Source organism: Oryzias latipes, chromosome 17 (assembly GCF_053564925.1).
Source record: "Oryzias latipes strain Hd-rR chromosome 17, Olatipes_Hd-rR_3.1".
NCBI classification, from domain to species: Eukaryota; Metazoa; Chordata; class Actinopteri; order Beloniformes; family Adrianichthyidae; genus Oryzias; species Oryzias latipes.
Genome location: NC_136253.1, coordinates 4,985,108 through 5,004,007, shown reverse-complemented (window position 1 = coordinate 5,004,007; position 18,900 = coordinate 4,985,108). Strand labels below are relative to the sequence as shown.

Here is an 18,900-nt window from a genome sequence, read left to right as displayed (position 1 = left end):
TACCGTCCTAGTTATGCATTCTAGAAATAACATACATATTTTGATTAAAGTCCTGTTCTGATTATCTTTTGATCTTTTTCAAACCCTTCCCAGTGGTCTTTTAACATGATTGTGCTGTTTTTAGCCAAAATCCAAAACCTGTGTCGTTTTCTAGGACGTAGTTCCTGCAGAACGGCAGGAGTTCATCAGAATTTCTCCTCTGAGTTGTGAGTGGAACTGTTGGCACAGAGTAAGCCCGTCCCCACTTCCCGTCACCCATCTGTTTAAATGCACTTCTGCTAGCTTACAGCCCCCCCCCCCCCCAACCTAACATTAACGGTGTAACAAAAATGGTGATCAGTATCAGAGCTATCCAAGTGTACAGTTTAGATCCAGATTCCAGCTCAGACAAGGAAAACAAAGACGTTCATGGATCTATTTGTCTGCAGGGAACTTGTGGCCCGCCGATTGTAGATTCTATGTTACAGCTACAAGCTGGGCGGAGGCCCCGGCGAAGTCCCAGGACACGCTGGAGAGACTACGTCTCTCTGCTGGCCTGGAAACGCCTCTGGGTCGCCCCAGAGGAGCTGGAGGAAGTGGACGGGGCGACGGAAGTCTGGGCATCCCTGCTTAGACTGCTGCCCCCGCAACCTGGTCCCGGATAAACGGAAGAAGATGGATGGATGGATGGATGGAGCTACAAGGTTTTTCAAATACCCTTTTTTAAAATCTTCTTCTGATTCACTATTTTGAAATACTAATATAATGAAATACTCAGAAATGTTATTTTAATCTTAGTCTTCTTTATATATGCCTTTCATCATCCAAAAATGCTACAAGAATGTTTTATGAACATCAAAACCACAATTTTCATCAAAGTAGGTCTTTTATACCCCATTACCTTAGTGCCCTGCCACTTCCTCAATCCCATCATTTTTGCCCACCTTCGTCTTCCCGCTCTTCTTCCTCTCTTTATACCAGATCCTTACCAATCAAATGTAAGGGTGTTACTATAGGATCCAGCAAGGAAATATTCAAGTATTTGGCACATTATTGTATTGTGATAATGAAATAACTTTTATTAATATTTTTTGCTCTAATCACAACTTTTTTTCACACCCTTGTGATTAAATTTACAATACATGTTCCTCTTTTGTTCTTTATGTTTTCTTTTATTTCATGTACTTTAGGTTTCTTTCTTACTATAGGTTCCTTTTTAAACTAATTCTTGTTTTAGAGAAAGACCGGGCGATCCAGTATCCCTCCTCTTCTTCATTATAATAATGCAGGGGCTTCCGCTGCATTTTATTTTTTTAAACCCACCAACCTCACTTTCATCTTCAACCTCGGAAAAACATGGTTTTTCAACCTAACTGAGCCATAGTTTCACCTGCAATTCATCCTTATCATTTGTTTAACCCCTTCTTCACTGAACATAGGCTCTGTTTTATGGAAACAGGGGCATGTGGTTGTTACTGGATACAAGTTATTTTGTGATATAAGATTTTATAACAGATTTTATAATTTCTTTTACTGTTACTGAGACTGTGAGGAGTGAAAATTAATTATTGGGCCTAAACTGGAGCAGGACTCAACAAGAATTCAGGATTGAGGGAGAGAGGGACACAGGGGGAAACCCGGAGAGGGAAGCCTTTTATAAAGCCAAGTCCGGCTGCCTTTGGAAGAATTTGCAGGCAGGGAGACCGGGCTTTGGGTCCAAAATGGTTGTCCGATGAGCCAATGACTGTCTTCATAATTCTACTCAGCGTTGTGCCACGTCGAGGGGTGCAGGCTGCTGAAATAACTCCTGCAGAATAACTGTCTGTTGTGAGCATGTGTATAGAAACAAAGAGGACATGTGGACTAAAGGCTGAGGCTTCTGGCTTCTAAACCCTTTCTGCAGAGGTCAATTAGATTGCAATCATCTCTAAAAAGGTAAGCAAAACATTTCTCAACAGGGAGCAACACCAACCAAAATTCAATCAAGAGTCATTCAAACAATAAATATGCTTATTTTTCACATTTTAGACAGAAAAATTGTTACAGAATTTGATAAATCAGATTCATTATTTGACTGTGTTTACATTTTTTAAATTAATTTAAAATGTGTCTTCTAAGCAGGGATTTTGTTGAATTTCTCATTATAAATACATGTTTTACCCTTTAAAAAAAATAAAACCACAAAGTCTTCAAATCCATCACTGTAAAATCTTCAAAAACATGATAAATTATTAAGACCTTAAAAATAAAGTTCCTTTCTTTTGACATGTTTTCAATTTTACTCTTCAGTGCAAGGACAAAAAAAAAATCAATAATACATATTTAGAGCATAATGTTATCTGTGCATGTTTTGAGTGAGTTTTCCCACAAAATTGATTCATTGGACGCATTCAGAGGCGTCTGCAGAGTCTGCATGGACTCCCAAAGGTACTTCATGTACTTCTGTTAATAAAGTATTTGTTGCTGATTGTAAAATTTTCTTAAGTTTGATGCTTTAAAAAAAATCTTGTAAATTGTAAAATCATTTCAGAGTTTCAGCTTTATTGCTCATTTTGCATTTTAAGAGAAAAGTGAGGCTGTTTCAGATTTTGTAGAGATTCCACATTATTTCATCACTGCTATGTTAAACATGTTTGCTGTGCTCTTTCATCTATTAAATGTGTTCTGTGTTTGTTTTTTAGTCAGGAAAAGAAGACATTTTTACAAACACCAGCAGATGAAGATGAGAAAGTCAAATTTAAAAAGACAGAATTTGGAGCGAATGCTGTTGTGTTTAATTACTTTAATGGAGGAAATGTTCAGTCACTTCTAGCTCCAATGTACCGAAGAGGGAGAAATAAATGTAAAGAATGACTGTGTGCGTGCGTTTCAGTGTGTGTGTGCACGTGCACGTGCATGCAGAAGGGGGAAACAGCGATGGAGGAGGATTACGCCTCCCTCCTGAATACTAATAAGGCCTTTTGTTACAGATCTCCCTTATGTTCTCGTCTTCCTCCTCTCTTTCATCTCTCCCTCCTTCTTTTTGTTTTACATGGATCTGTCAGAGCTCAGGACAGATGCCCGCTACTAACCTTTCCTTACATCCCCCCCAAAACAAGCTGCAAATATTATAGTTTTGCTGTTTCTTTACAGAAAAAAACTGTTTCTATCTTTTGTAACAGGACAAAACTTTCTTGCAGGCATCCTTTTTGCAGCTCTTGAAACAAAAGTTACAGATGCTGGCATGCAGTGATCAAAATGCATGTAACTGCAATCCCACTCTCACATAATCACACACGTCCACACAGTCAGATGGGCACAGAGTCGTTTTTGTCAATGGCATCTTTTGTTCCTTTTATCTCTGCCCTCAACAAAGCATTCCTGTGTACACAGAAAAGAGAGGGAAGGAAAGAGAGGGAAAGAGGAGAGTACAACCAGGGAGGAGAAGGTAGGGAGATCAGGAAAACATCCAGATTCGCTTTTGTCTGGCAAAGGAAAACTTTTGGTTTTGTTTTGGGCTTTGGCTCTCTGAGGCTGCAGGTCAATAAACAGTAAAAAAGAAGGCGTTGCCATGGAGATGGATTACTTCCGACTGGAGAGGTTGGTGAAAGCATTTCCGTCATGTCAGACCCATTTTCTCCAATTTTCTCCATTGGATATTTGATATTTAGGTTTTTTTTCCTGAAGGAAGTGGATCTGTGTGCGAGTGTGGGAATGACAATCCTTCATGGTGACACAGTAATTAAGAAGCCCACTATTGCATAATCCAAACACTGTGAGGTAATTAATTCTGATTGGTTACGTAAGATCATCAGACAAGGAAGGATTTAACAGCCAAACACACCTGGTTATCCTCTGAACCTAAATTATGTGGGCAGTAATTTAGGTTGGTCGAACCCAAAAATTGCGTTCTTTATTGATTTGAAATGATCTGAATATATAAAATCTTTTTTCAGCTATTTCTTTAACATGACAATGTAGCTTTGTTCAGTAGGCTACAGCTCGGTAAGTTTAGTATATCATTTCAATGTACAAACTTGTTTAAAACCCATTAATTTGCAGGATCCTGACAGAAGGGTCTTAACCCCCTGATACCTGAATTTATTTCCAGCTATAACAAAAAAATCACTTATGTTTTCGCTTTTAAGTAGACGTTAATTTAAGGAAATTTTAAAGCAGGTTAATGCATTAATAATCATCAAGGGGTTGAATATTTTTGGCACTATTTTAGGTATGAAGTAGGTTACTTTTATGAAAAACGCGGACAAACAGAAGTATATTTTATTGATACGTTTGCTACCTGGTGTGGTGTACATACAAAATAAGCACACATAAATATGTTTGTATGAGTGTATATATTTTGTGCTGTACTGCACACCTAAAATACCTTTTAAAAACATTTTCTGCTTCCTTTGCATCATCATCCATGTACAACAGTTTTTTACTGAACTGGCTTAGAGGCCTGCAATCTTATAACACAAAATAAAAACATTAATTTAAAAATATGCCGGAAAGTATGTAGCCATGGATCATTTAAAAATGTGTTTCCATATATTTTAACATGTTGTAAAAATGTCAGCAGCTGTTTTTTAACATGTAAATAATAGCAACACCCCTAAAACAGAAATCCAAAAGAGGAAATACTAAACAGCTGAGAAGAAAACCTGTAAAACTAACTACCCACTTTCCCTGCCGTCTCAAAGTTTCTCTCCCAAGTCTCCTGTTCTCCATTAAGGCCTTTTTGCTTAAACATAACAGTGAGCTTTCTTGAACAAGCCTTATCTTGATACACCTTAGACTTTCAAACAAAGCTTAGCACCTCAAAGGACTCATTCAAGTTCTTCTACTTTTGTCAAACTCACAATTGGGTCTCTGTGTATTTAGTTAGCAGAATGAATGCTCTGCATCGTCTTCCTAATTGTGCTTTCCTGTCTTTTCTCTGTTCTCATCTTCATCTTGCTCCTCTGTGGGCTTTCCTCTCCTTTGGCCTGCATCGTTTGTTACATGTAAGTGAGCGTGCCAAATGTGTGAGAAGCAGTGACGGTCTTTCAGTGTGTGACTGATTCATGAAGGCTTTCTACACTGTAAAAAAACAAAAGAACTGCTGAGTTTTCTCAAACATAAATGAATGAAGAAAAACTCCAAAAACTAAACAACCAACAAAAATCTAACATGACATCAGATACAAAGTGGTTATTGGATTGGATCATCCAAACTGATTTGTAAAGGTGCTTTATTCTGAAGCTCAAAAGAAAAACAACTTCCAAAAGAACAGTTTAGAACTGCATAAAAGTGGACTGATGAACTTAAAGAATCCTTTCTTAAACTACGGTCACGTATCCTAAAATGCCCCAGCACAGCGACCTAAATGCCGGTTTTTCAGCCAAATTAGCAGGTGACGGCACGGCAACATTTGAAATTGAGAAGCGGCATTCCCTTTTCTACTCTCCGCACGGCGGCCACCAAGGTTTTAAGAAAAAGATCAAATCAAATGGCGGCCAGATGACTTTTTGCCATCGGTCGGTGGTCCTTCTGGCACATTTGGAGGTTGCAAGGTGGCAGTCCAGCGGCAGGGGGGTGGCAGGAAGGCAGCAGTACGATAATTTACTTAAAAGAGAGTCCTGAAGTTTCAGCTACTCCTGTGCCGTCCCACTGCCACCATCCGATTGTTAGAAATTGTACGGTAGCAGCAGCGCAGCACTCTATAAGGGCTGTTAACATGGCCTGGGGGCCCGGCGACGACAATTTGTCGATCCTGGCCACTGTGGGTCCAAATGGGGAGACGACATCGATACACAACACTCACATGGCGTTGAGCACCACCGTGACTCAGAGACCTGCTTCTTGATGAACCGCGGTTGATGCTGAGAAGAATAGGAAGAAGACAGAACATTGTTCTTTCTCGGGAGGCATGCTGCCTGAAAATGTGTAAATTTCTAAATTGATAAGATTATAATGTGTGCTCAAAATCTGAGTTGGGAATGACCAGTGGTACAGAATGGCCCCTTTTTATATAACCCTGGGCTGGGCTGGCAGCCAGTGGCACTTGATTTGGACAGAGACTTTTACATGTCTTTCAATCAGAGCTGCTGGTGGCCGGCGATCCAACTGCTGCCGCCCAGCTGCCGCCCAGCTGCCGCCCAGCTGCCACCCGATTTCACAAAGGCGTCATCCCCACCTGACTGACGGCCACCGTCTACGTTCATGTCCATGACCATTCTGCGGCAGCTAGTCTTGAAGATTCTGCCACTGCCTCCTCATCGCGCAGTGGCATTTGTGTTTGTGGCCAAAGCTTAAGGAAAATATGCTTTTTTTGGGCTGATCAATGCCCACTGATCTGCTGACATTAGGTATAAATTTATGTGGCATGTGGTTAAGTTGACACGTATTACTTATAGTTTGCATCACAAGACTGTCTTTTATCCCAAATAGGAGATTGCAACATCCATAATTCATTCTAGCTTCATGTTAAAAAATGATAAGTGACATGAACAAAGTCAAGTTTTAGACGCAGGATGTTGCACCTAAAAGTCATAAATTTGAGGAAAACTAATGGTAAACCTTTTGCTTCTTGCAGCGAGCCCATCACATCTGCTGGCTTAGTTCTGCACTCTAAAGACCCAATATTCAGACCGAGATAGCTAACAAGCAGTAACAAACTGACACTATGTTGCGCACTGTTTGCACATGTTTGTATGTGCTTTACACATTTAAATGTTTTTTCTGTTTGACACATCTGTCTTATTTTATGGAAATATTATCAGATGCTCATAACTGGAGATTTTATTATGTTTTATTGCACAGAATGCACTGATGATGTCAATATGTTATTACAAACTTTTGACTTCTTTGAGATTTCCCAACGTCATCTTTCCACAGTGGCTGATATCGCCAAATTTTTGTCTGGTCATCGCCGAGCCCCCAGGCCACGTTAACAGCTTCTTTGTGTATCAGCTTAAAATCACATAGTTGCGTGTTTAGGGTTTTATAGAACTTAAGAATTCATTTAATTACAAGGGCATCCAAAGATTAAAGCAATCAAGATATATTTTTTTATTGCACTTAAAGTTTCAAAACTCAAGCCATTTGAGTGATGTACCTAACAAAACAGAAAATTTTTGATCCTCATAGAAATAAGAAAACTTACATCCAACTTCATCAACTCATCTAACTCAAAGGAACTTAAGCTAAAGCAGATACAGGTTACCAAAAGAAAAAAGGCCCTAAATCCCCAATAGAAATAAACAGAGTTCAATATTTTGACATTAGTCATGAATATGGTACACAAACAGAGTACATCATGTATTGAAAATAATCACCTCCAAAAAAAAAGCAGTTTTGTTGTTGTTTTCTTGGTAATTTGATTAATTGAAGTTGACAGATGCTGAGCGACCTCACAGAGATTGTGTGACCCCTGCAGCTCATCATTAGTGTTGAATTATCTTAGGATGTCAACCAACAAGAACGTCACCAAACACCAATAATAGAAAAAAATCATCGAAATCTTTGTGTAATATAATTCCAGCTGGACAAAAACTTTAATTGTTAATTTATTTTCCATTATCAATTTTTAAGTAGATGATACTCCGTGAATTAAATGGGACACCATCCATACGTCACTACCAAATCTGAATCCCTGATTGGTCAAATTTGAAGAGGTTTAACGTTCAGCGTGCTTTCCATGGCCGCGCGTTTGGTACGCAGAGCCCTTAAACGGACTTAAAACCCTCACAGTGATGTGTAAGCGTTAGAAGTGGAAGTGGCTGTTTGAAAGTGTGTTGCTGAGGCTGGTGTGAATGCAGCATCATAGTTATTCCGTCTCCTCTGACAGGCAGTCAGTGCTGCTCTGAAATGTGTTTCCTCCGTTTTGTTTTGTTCACTGTATCTCAAAAAGAAGTCACTAACAAATTCTGAAAAAAATCACTATTTGTTTCTGCTGTCGTTCACCAGATGACCTCTGCCACACCGCCCTGCTCCCGCAGCTCCTCCCCCCACAAAGTTTGCCACTCGCAGACGCAGACGGACGTTCTGAAACCATTACTTGGTGGCGTTTTATCCGGCGGGAGTGGGACTCTGCGGAAAAGAAGGCGCGTCTTGTCCAAAGATGGGCATAGCAACGTGCGCATCGAGCATGTTAGAGGCAGGAGTGCGCTCTACATGCGTGACCTGTGGACGACCTTTCTGGAAATGCAGTGGCGCTACAAGTTCTTTCTATTCACAGCCACATTTGCAGGAACATGGTTCCTGTTTGGTGTGCTGTGGTACTTACTGGCACTGGTGCATGGAGACCTGCTAGGTGAGACTCCAGGTGGTGCGGCACACTGAATGGCGCCAAACAAAGCAGATTTTCTGCCAAAACTTTCTAATGAAATATAAAAGCTACACGTGTAGCGCATCTACCTGTAAATTCTCACAAACAAATATTAAGTAACAGAAGAAAAATCGAAAATGTCCAATTAAGGTTAGAGGTTTTCAAGAAATCCAGTATTTTGTGGTTCACTTCTAGTTACTTAATGGTGGACTCTAATTGGCTACAGCAGCTATACCTCCCAATTGGGGACAGAATGTAGTGTGATGGAGTTATGTAATAAACCCCAAGAGGGTTACTAGCAGACCCCCATGTGGTAAAATGTGTTGTAACCCTTGTGCTTTCCTAGGTACTTTACCATTGGGAGTGGGGTCATCTAGACCCACTAGACAGTGCTCTGAACCTTTTTTCTTCAATGATTTGTGATCTTCACTGGTGTCCATGGATTACATGAAATCTTTCCACCTTTATCCACCTTTGTCATGGTAGGGAGAACATGTCAATGGAAGGGGGGGATCATCTAAGATAGCACAAGGGTTAAAACAAGCTTCAACCTGGATACAAAAATAATGTTAGAGAGTTTTGTTTAAAGTTTTCAATCATCTCCCAACGACATCTACATAATCACATCAAAGGCTAAGTAAATGTATATGAATGCATACATTTAACATACATATGCTGGTATAATTCAGTACCATTGGTTTCTGCAGACTTTGAATCAAGGCAGCATTTCTTTTTCTGCACTACGCTGTGGGTCTCTGGGTTTCTCTGACAGTAGTGCTAGCAGCATTATATTTTTAGGTTTCAACACAAAGGAAACTGTGATGACACAGCATCAGAGTGGTAAACAACTTCCTTTGTTCACATTACTGCTGGCTCTATAGGTGCTAGGTTAATTTTATGTAAAAACCTGCCATCTTCCTCTTTTCATAATCAAGAATGAGGACATCAGAAGAACAGCACATTAGGGGTTTTGGAGATCAAGTCAGAGAGGCCAGACTGAGATGGTTCAGACATGTCCAGAGGAGAGACAGTGAATCTATTGGTAGAAGGATGCTAAAGAGTAAAGAGCTGCCAGGCAAAGTGATCTAGAGGGAGAACAAAGAGGATGTTCATAGATGCAGTGAAGGAAGACATGAAGGTAGCTGGCGTTAGAGAGGATGCAGAAGAAAAAAAAAGAGGGGATGCAGAAGACAGGGTTAGATGGAACGAGCTGATTGGCTGTGGCGACCCTTGAAGGGAAAAGCCGAAAGGAAGTCCATATAAGGAGAACAAACTTCAAACTATTAACTCAGAATAAAAGTCAAACACATACAGAAAATGAAGACTATGTTCACACGAACATTGCGTGTCAAATTTGTCCGACCATTCGCTGCATGCGCCTGCCCTTTAATGTGTTCATAGACGCATGTGAGAGGAGCTACTGCAAAATGTTTTCAGCCTGATCGCTACATGGAGAGGTGTCTGCCGATGTTTCAGTTACAATGCATAGAAGACATGGATGATGTTTAACCCTTGTGCATCTTAGATGACCCCATCCTTACATTGACGTGTTCTACCTACCATGACAAAGGTGGATAAAGGTGGAAAGATTTCCTGTAATCCATGGACACCAGTGAAGATCACAAATCATTGAAGAAAAAAGGTTCAACACATTGTCTAGTGGGACTAGATGACCCAACTCCCTGTGGTAAAGTGCCTAGGATAGTACAAGGGTTACAGATCTGATTAATTTATTTTGAAGGGCATCAAAAGCATCGGTAATAATGTCTTCATGTCTGGGGTCATGAGATCATTCAGAGATTCTCCCGGTACGTCGAGCTTCCGAGGTGTTTCCGTCTCTCTGTGACCCATTTTTAAGGCTTGCCGTCCCGCATTGACCCGGGGGGGAAAATTAGAAAAAGAATAAGATTAGAGGACCTTCTTTATCATTGTTTTGGTGAAAATAAGAAACATATCACAAGGTCAGAAGACCCGAGCAAGCTGCCTCCCCAAACCACAGCGGCTGCCTAAGCGAGCAAGATCGCTCCGGCTCCATGGGCCCTGCGAAAGACTGTCCAGGGTGTACCCGCGTTCAACAGTAGCCCGGACAGTCTCTGGCAACATTGTTGCCTTGAAAAGTATACAGCTAAGAAACAGTTAAAAAATTGATGAATGGAAGTTCAGGAGAACAACTGTCAGATCAATCTAACATATTGAATGGGTATTCTAGCCGCTGATTGAGTCACTAAAAATGTCCCGGGCTTAGATTTGAGTCCCTAATTGTTTAGCGCAACGTGGCGACCTGTATTTGAACTCTGAGCGCACTGCGCCACGTTTCCCAATTTGCAATTTGTATCATTGACTTAACATTGAAACTGGCTGTGTCTGCCGCACGAATTGGTGGGCCATCACATTAAAGCTGCTTTCGGTGTGAACGCAGCTTTAATATGAGACAATGTAATGATTTATAAAAATATATTTATTGTAATTCTTCAGAAAATGTATATTATGAAATTTTTCTCAATTTACACATTTAAGCATATGTCACAAAATTAAATGTCATACCCTACAGCATTATGCAGCAGTTTTCATTCAATTAAATTACAGTCACTATGGTCCTAATAGTTGGCTTTCATTCTGATCAGGGTTTTCAAATGTATTTTAAATAATGAAATTCATGAAATTAAATGTTTAAAATTGTCAATTCAATGTATTGTACTTGTTGTTTAAAAGATTTATTTAAAAGTGTGAAGTGTCAAAGTGTCAGAATTGTCTTACACACACACTTCCTGTTAATACACACACTTCCGTTGTATGTAAAAAAAACAAAGGTAAACCAGAGCTCCAGCAAGCTTGGCACCAAAAAGAACAGTTTTGACTGCTGCACCAAAACCACACTCAGCACCACACGTTCCAATTTCTTCAAGATATCTGTTTAATGTCTGCATTTAACATACATTTCCTTCACCTCTGCTCTTCAGACAGCTACTGATGTGTAGAGAGTTAACGCTGGCACAGTCAGACACTCAAACCATAGCACTTTCAGAGGCTAATGGGCTTAATGGTAAAACTAAATCACATAATGAAATTGCATTATTTCATTATAATGCGGGTTTTGTCCAGTACAGACAAAACCCGCCAGTTTCAATCCTCCATAACAGCAGCTTTTTATTTATGTTCTCTAAGATTATTCCTTGTAGAAAATTATTTTCCTGCTTTTGACTCGTTTACAACAACGATATTTCATAAATAAGTTGTATATATATATCATCATAGTTTACCACATGTTGAGCTGTGGTTGTCTTTTTCATCATGTTCTCCAGAGTTTGACCCTCCATCGAACCACACACCCTGTGTGATGCAGGTACAGACTCTCACAGGAGCTTTCCTCTTCTCCCTGGAATCCCAAACAACCATTGGTTATGGTTTCCGCTGCATCACTGAGGAATGCCCAATTGCTATAATCCTGCTGATAGTGCAGCTTGTCATCACCATGCTTATGGAGATCTTCATCACTGGCACCTTTTTGGCCAAGGTAGCCAAATCGGATCCTATTTTATGTGTGAATACTGTACTTAAAAATTGACTGAAAAACTTGACTAAGTTTACCTTGATCAGGTGGCGCGACCAAAGAAGCGAGGTGGAACAGTGAAGTTCAGCCAGCATGCGGTGGTGTCCACTCTTGAGGGTCAACCCTGCCTGATGATCAGAGTGGCAAACATGCGCAAGAGCCTTCTGCTCGGGTGTCAGGTGAGTGCGGGGAAAAGAAAAGTGTTTGGTTTTTCAAACATCAACGTGCAGTATGTAACGTGCAGTATGCAACAAGCTCACTGAAGCTGCTGTGATATTGACACAAACTTTCCAGTCCATATAGGGGTCACCTTTAGTGTTTCTAAACACTACCCCTCCCTACTCCTACATGTACAGTCCCTGACAAAAGTCTTGTCGCTGATCCATTTTGTAGAAACAAAAGCGTATAACCTCACTTTTAATGAATCCATTGGTTTTAGAAATGTCTCATATGAAAGCTAAAACGCTCCCAAATTATGTTCAATATACTAAAATAAAATTGCTTCACTGAAGAAAGATTGATCATTTAATGAACACAGAAAGGTCACATTTTGGCAAGACAAAGGTTTTGTCGCCTTGTCATATGATGCACCCAATCCTAGATTACAGCCTCACCTGTGATCAATTACTGATCAATCAATTAGTGGGTGTGTATAAAAAGAACCCCAGCACACCAGGCCTTCACATCAACTGCAACTTGACCTCTGACAACATGCCTAAGATTCACCCTGAGACCAAAGCGTTGATTATCAAGAGGCTGAAGACCAGATCCACTGCTGAGGTGGCTGACACCTTCAATGTGTCTCAGCGTCAAGTACAAAGAATAAGGAAAAGATTTGAAGAGACTGGAGATGTTTTTGACAAGCCCAGGTCCGGCAGACCCCGCAAGACAACTGCTCGGGAGGACCGTTTGTTGGTTGGAAAATCCAAGGCCAGCCCCTTTTCCACTTCAGCAGAGCTCCACCAGGCCTGGTCACCTCAAGTCCCTGTGTCAACCAGAACAGTTTGTAGAATTCTGTCTCAAAATGGCCTCCATGGTCGAATCAGTGCCCAGAAACCAGCACTAAACAAAAGGCAATTGAAAAAACGTGTGGCATTTGCCAAGGCCCACAGCCTGCTAAAAGGATGGACGCTGGAAAAGTGGCAGAAGGTGGATTTCTCAGATGAGTCTTCAGTTGAATTACATCACAGCCGCTGCAAATATTGCAGGAGACCAACTGGAGCTGCATGGACCCAAGATTCACCCAGAAAACAGTTAAGTTTGGTGGCGGAAAAATCATGGTCTGGGGTTACATCCAGTATGGGGGTGTGCGAAACATTTGCAGGGTGGAAGGCAATATCAATAGCCTAACATATCAAGAAGTATTAGCTACCTCTTACATTCCCAACCATAAAAGGGGTCAAATTCTGCAGCAGGATGGTGCTCCATTGCATACTTCCATCTCTACATCAAAGTTCCTCAAGGCGAAGAAGATCAAGGTGCTCCAGGACTGGCCAGCCCAGTCACCAGACATGAACATCATTGAGCATGTCTGGAGTAGAATGAAAGAGGAAGCATGGAAGACCAAACCAAAGAATCTTGATGAACTCTGGGAGGCATGGAAGACTGCTTTCTTTGCTATTCCTGATGACTTCATCGATAAATTGTATGAATCATTGTCAAACCACATGGATGCTGTCCTTCAAGCTCATGGAAGTCATACAAGATATTAAATATGGATCTCACAGTAGCACTACTTAATTCATTGATGTTATGCAACATATTTTTGTTTTTGAATTAAATTATTTGTTAAACTTTCACATTACTCTCTGTAGGCGACAAAACTTTTGTCTTGTCAAAATGTGACCTTTCTGTGCTCATTAAATGATCAATCTTTCTTCAGTGAAGCAATTTTATTTTAGTATATTGAACATAATTTGGGAGGGTTTTAGCTTTCATATGAGACATTTCTAAAACCAGTGGATTCATTAACAGTGAGGTTATACGCTTTTGTTTCTACAAAATGGATAAGCGACAAGACTTTTGTCAGGGACTGTATCTCTTCAAATGGAAAGATATGGAAAATAGTATCTTTAGATTCAGACATGAGTACCACTTAATAATGTCATCAGTAGCCGCCTGCCGTTTACACCAACGCTCGGAAAATACATAATAACATTAATTTTATAACTTTAAAAAGTCATGCAAAAACAAGCGGGATAGCCAGCCCTAAGCTGCTAGGGCTCTTACTTAACCCTTGTTCTACCTTAGATGACCCCCCCCTTACATTGACGTGTTCTACCCACCATGACAAAGGTGGATAAAGGTGGAAAGATTTCATGTAACCCATGGACACCAGTGAAGATCACAAATCATTGAAGAAAAAAGGTTCAGAGCACTGTCTAGTGGGTCTAGATGACCCAACTCCCAACGTTAAAGTGCCTAGGATAGCACAAGGGTTACAAACGCACTTTCTAACATCACTACAGCTTCAAATGCCCCTACAATTGACGTGTGGGTTTTGGTTTTATTAGGGGATATAAAAATTTTTTTGAGCCCCTTAAGAAATTTTGCCCCCATTCATTTTTTGAAAGTTTTTCCTGCTGTGATGTCATCATTTTCGGAGGGTCGTTCACCATGCCCAAAATTTATTTTCAGCAGGTTCTAGGTGTGTGCAAATTTTGGTGAGTTTTTGAGTATGTGGCGGGGGCTAGATTTTGCTCAAAGGCACAGTAAGAACAAAGAGTTGCAATAACAATCTGGTCCTTGCCGTCCAGGACTGCTGCTGCAGGACATAACAAGTGTTTACTGTCCTTCAGGTAACTGGCAAACTGCTCCAGACTTCACTGACGAAGGAAGGAGAGACGGTTCGTCTGGATCAGAGGAACGTGCCCTTCCAAGTGGACACTTCCAGCGACAGCCCCTTCCTCATCCTGCCCCTGACCTTTTGCCACATCATCGATGACAACAGCCCTCTGCGAGCTTGGGCTGCCAAGGGTAAGCTTGCTATTATAGAGTAATATTCTTTGATTTTGGAAAACGTAATTTCCTTTTTGTAACATCTCATTGACTTAAAAACAAATTCTACCAGTTTAAACAAATAAAAATGTGTATCCATACTATTGAAATAAAACAATGAATGTTGGGTATGAAAATATATTTTATTGCTTCCCTGTTTAAAGCAAACCAAAATATAATACTGGACATCACAGAGAAGGTGAGGTTAAACCAGTACAGGCACATCCAGGCATTATTGGCTGGTGAGGTGCATGCTCTCCAGATGTCTGCTCTGATTACCTGGATCCGGTGGGACTAGCCAATTAGAACCTTCCAGTACAGGGCATGTTAAAACAAGCAGGAGAGTTGCCCTAAAACCATTATTCATTTTCTACAGATGAGGTACCAGTAGTTATGAAATTCTTTCGAATAATGTACTTTTTTCTATTTGCGGCTGGAACACATTGACACATTGATTATTACAATAAAAGCCTGCTGGAGATTTATCTTTTCATGAAATTCAAGAACAAATTCTATGGAAGCGTATTGCATTCAATTAAAATCAACAAAACGAGTGAACGCGCTTGACATGCCCAGTGTAAACGTAGCCTTAGTCTTTTTCACCTTCTACGGGTTTTGTTGAACATTTCTCTACCTCTTCATCAGGTGGTGGCTGGACAGATCCAGAACTGGCCGACTTTGAGCTCCTAGTGATAATGAGTGCGACAGTAGAGCCGACCTCGGCCACCTGCCAGGTTCGTACCTCCTACTTGCCGGATGAAATCCTCTGGGGCTACGAGTTCCCCCCCGTAGTCTCTCTGTCCCCATCAGGCAAATACGTGGCAGACTTTTCCTTCTTTGACAAAGTCGCCAAGACCAAGACCAGCCCTATCCTCACACCGTCTGGCCTCCAGAGTAACGGGGGCGGGCTGGTGTCTGAGGTGTTGGATCCTGACAAGATTCGCCTGGAGCAGAGCTACAGGGAGCAGCGAGGCGAGGAGCGTGGCCGGGGCAGGGACGGTTCTCTCAGTGTTCGTGTCAGCAACGTGTGAAGAGAAAAACTGTCAAGGAAGGCAACGTGAGATTACCATCAACAGAACATCCTTGAAACAATATTTCAAAATAGACTGGAAGACCAAACTTGGATGGAAAGGATTTAAGGGAATAATTCTTCTGGAATAATTCATGCTTTACACTGGTTTGACTGGAATCTCATGGTGATAACATCCAACTTAACTGCAGGAAGTATTTACATCTAAACATGCTTATTCATTTCTCATGTAGTATGAGCCCTTTACCTAAAACAAATTGAGAGAAAGCATGTACTAAACCAGGGGTGGGCAAACCTTTGGACTCGTAGGCCACAAAGGGTTACAAACTTTGACAGAAGGGTCGGAGCAGGATCAGAGTGTTTTAGGGACCCAGCTCATAAGAGAAAAAAATCACATGAAATCTGGACAGCAGCCATGCTTTAATTTGGACTCAAAATTGATATAAAAACAAAACCGGCTGGAGTTTTTATTTCAAATGTGTGGCTTTTTGTTTTCATTTTAGCACCAGTTGCACCAATGGGTGCAACAATGGGTGCAACTGGTCCCTCAGGGAAAAACGCAAACCTAGGCTGCGTCTTTCACTACTCAATTCTTAGTGCTCTATATGGTGTCTTCGCCATTTTGTAGTGCTGTCCAAATGAACATTTCCAAAATCCAGTGTCCTAGAAATGTCTCGGAGGTCTCTGTAGAAACCAGTGTGCATCAATGCTCACTAGATTAGTAATTATAGACCGCAGTGAGTTTGAATGATATATCATGTGAATAAACCATCCAAGTTTTCATCTTTAGAACACAGTAGTCTTTATAAAATGTTTATATTTATTAGGTTATTAGGGTTTTTGAAGTCAGCAATACATAGTCCCACACTATATCATTTTTAGATGGTAGGGAGGGAATTCGGACATAACCTTAGAGAAATGCTGCGTTCATGGGATGTTGGGAAGATTGGAAACATGTCTTTCAGACTGGGAAAACACACATAAATGCAAAATAACTTTCTGCACCTAAGCAAAGGTCAATTTAACTGTAGTGCAGCACCTATGAGGAGACACCAGAATTACACGGAAAATAAAACATTAATATGGATTATCAATTTCATTTATTCCAGTTTTATTAAGAGCCCACCCCTGCACTAAAACAAACCTACAAACAAAGCAGTGTGTGGAAAATAACCAGTTTTAGGCCTTTATGTTCATGTTCCATTGGGCTACATATAAAAACTGCAAAGAACAAATTTAATTAGTTCATCAAATTTTCCAAAATCTCTAAGTTGTAGGAAAATACAGGGTGGTTTGGAGATGCAAATGAGATGAAGGGAAACTCCCCCCACTTTTAGAGTAGAAATTTATGTCTGAATGAAATAAAACCCAAAAGAAAACGATATTTATCAAGACCAACTCCATTCATGGCGTTGCAAACAGGCAGGCAGTTCTGCTCAAGTTACTGTCAAAAACACACACACTTGCTCTTATGTTAGTATTACATTTCCTGTTGAAGCTCTTCAATAAGAATATATTCACTGAAGTGGTCCTCTTTATGTTATGTATGGCAGCAACTTTTTTGCACTTTAAAGTAGGTGAGTAACACTGTAAATGTGCACCTTTAGGAGGTTAGTTGACTTTTTATATAAAATTGTTTTCATTTGAAGTTAGTGAATGAAAACTTGCAATAACAGAACTACATTTCATGAAGCCAATATTTGCCTCTTCTGTGTCTCGGTGGCTTTGCTGAAATCCTTTCACTCTTTCTAAATGAGTTGGTGTAGAAAACTGTCAGAGATGCAGATTGTAATTAAACACAAATCTAGGAGCAATCAGATTTGAGTAACTAACACAAAAAGTAGCACTAAATGGCCTAAAGTCAAGCCCACTGATGGAAGTGATCAAGAACAGAAATAATAGATCTGTGAGAATGTGACAGCAAAACTTTGATGATTAGAAATGGCGAATGAAACCAGACAGACCGTGGTTGATGACAGATGCAGTAGAAACTGCACCTATCTTTGAAGTCTACTTGTTTAACAGAAACCTCTGGGCTTACCTTTGTGATCACTTTGCAAATGTTGAGCTCATCTAAGATTATTCTGTAGGGCATGAAATAATAAAGCTGATTTACATGTAAAACTTTGTGACTGGGTTTTTCTTTTTTGATCCCTTTTTTTCTGTTTTAAACACATAAATGAAAGCAAATCAGGTAGACAATGTGGCAAAGGCTCTGCTTGATCGTTTCACCAATATAACAATAAAAGTCAGATGATTATGCATCTATACCACAGACAAACATTTTTTATCTTAGCCTCTGATGGCAATTTAAACAGTTTGAGGAAACTCTTTATCATAAAGTCCCATTCCTCCACAATCCTCAATTATATCATTGCTTACTCTGATGTTACGTATGGGCATGTGTCACGTGTTCAAGGACGCGCTGGTTATAGAACACGCTTTCACCATATGGTGTTCATGCTGGACTGTCGCTACCCGACACTAGCGCATTTACTCACAGTTGGAAGAAGCTTGGAGCGAAATATCGATGTGATTGAAATCTTGTGACTTTGTGTCGTTTAATTACAAACCGTGATTTTTAATTTCTCCTCCGTGATCAATTTTCTAACAGGTTTGGGCATCTTAAAGTGAAAGACACATTTGAAGTCCTGAAATTTAGAAGAAATAAAACACATCAAAGACCGAATGCTCATGTGCCATTTCTGACTAAAAGAAGAAGTTTCACAACTTTAGCTCAGCTTTGATGGTAAACCTGCAAGTTGAGAGTTGAGGAAGGAGAGCAACTGACTGTGAGATGAAAGAATCTAGATAGATGAAGGGAAGGGACAGGTGACGTCAACAGATTTTAAACAAGGTCAGTTTATCACCTCATTATGTGTCACAAAAAAAACCCAAAAAATAAGTTTTTCATGTTGAAGCAAATCTGCCGACACGGCTACAGACGGAGCTGAATCACTGGACTGAAGCATAAATCTTTGTTCCCTTTATGTCTATTATTCTGGTAGCTCAATTAATAATTAGACATCATGATAACAACGACCAGATTAATGA

The 18,900-nt window shown here is 40.3% G+C and overlaps 1 protein-coding gene across 4 annotated transcripts; it reads left to right on the top strand.

Moving 5' to 3' along the window:
- The first annotated feature begins 1,599 nt into the window (after window positions 1-1,599).
- On the top strand, window positions 1,600-17,970 carry LOC101162710 (potassium inwardly rectifying channel subfamily J member 10). 4 transcript variants are annotated; one of them, XM_004078576.4, is made up of 6 exons: window positions 1,600-1,914; window positions 7,909-8,254; window positions 11,572-11,783; window positions 11,867-11,998; window positions 14,618-14,795; window positions 15,462-17,970. In XM_004078576.4, exons 2-6 carry the CDS (start codon window positions 7,909-7,911, stop codon window positions 15,845-15,847), a joined length of 1,254 nt encoding a protein of 417 aa, XP_004078624.1. In that variant the 5' UTR covers window positions 1,600-1,914; the 3' UTR covers window positions 15,848-17,970. The 4 variants fall into 4 exon arrangements, with proteins under 4 accessions (XP_004078624.1, XP_078790339.1, XP_011484308.1 ...); XM_078934213.1 differs by having other exon boundaries at window positions 1,659-1,914; window positions 7,941-8,254; XM_011486006.4 differs by lacking the exon at window positions 1,600-1,914 and adding an exon at window positions 3,346-3,558.
- The last annotated feature ends 930 nt before the right edge of the window (window positions 17,971-18,900 follow it).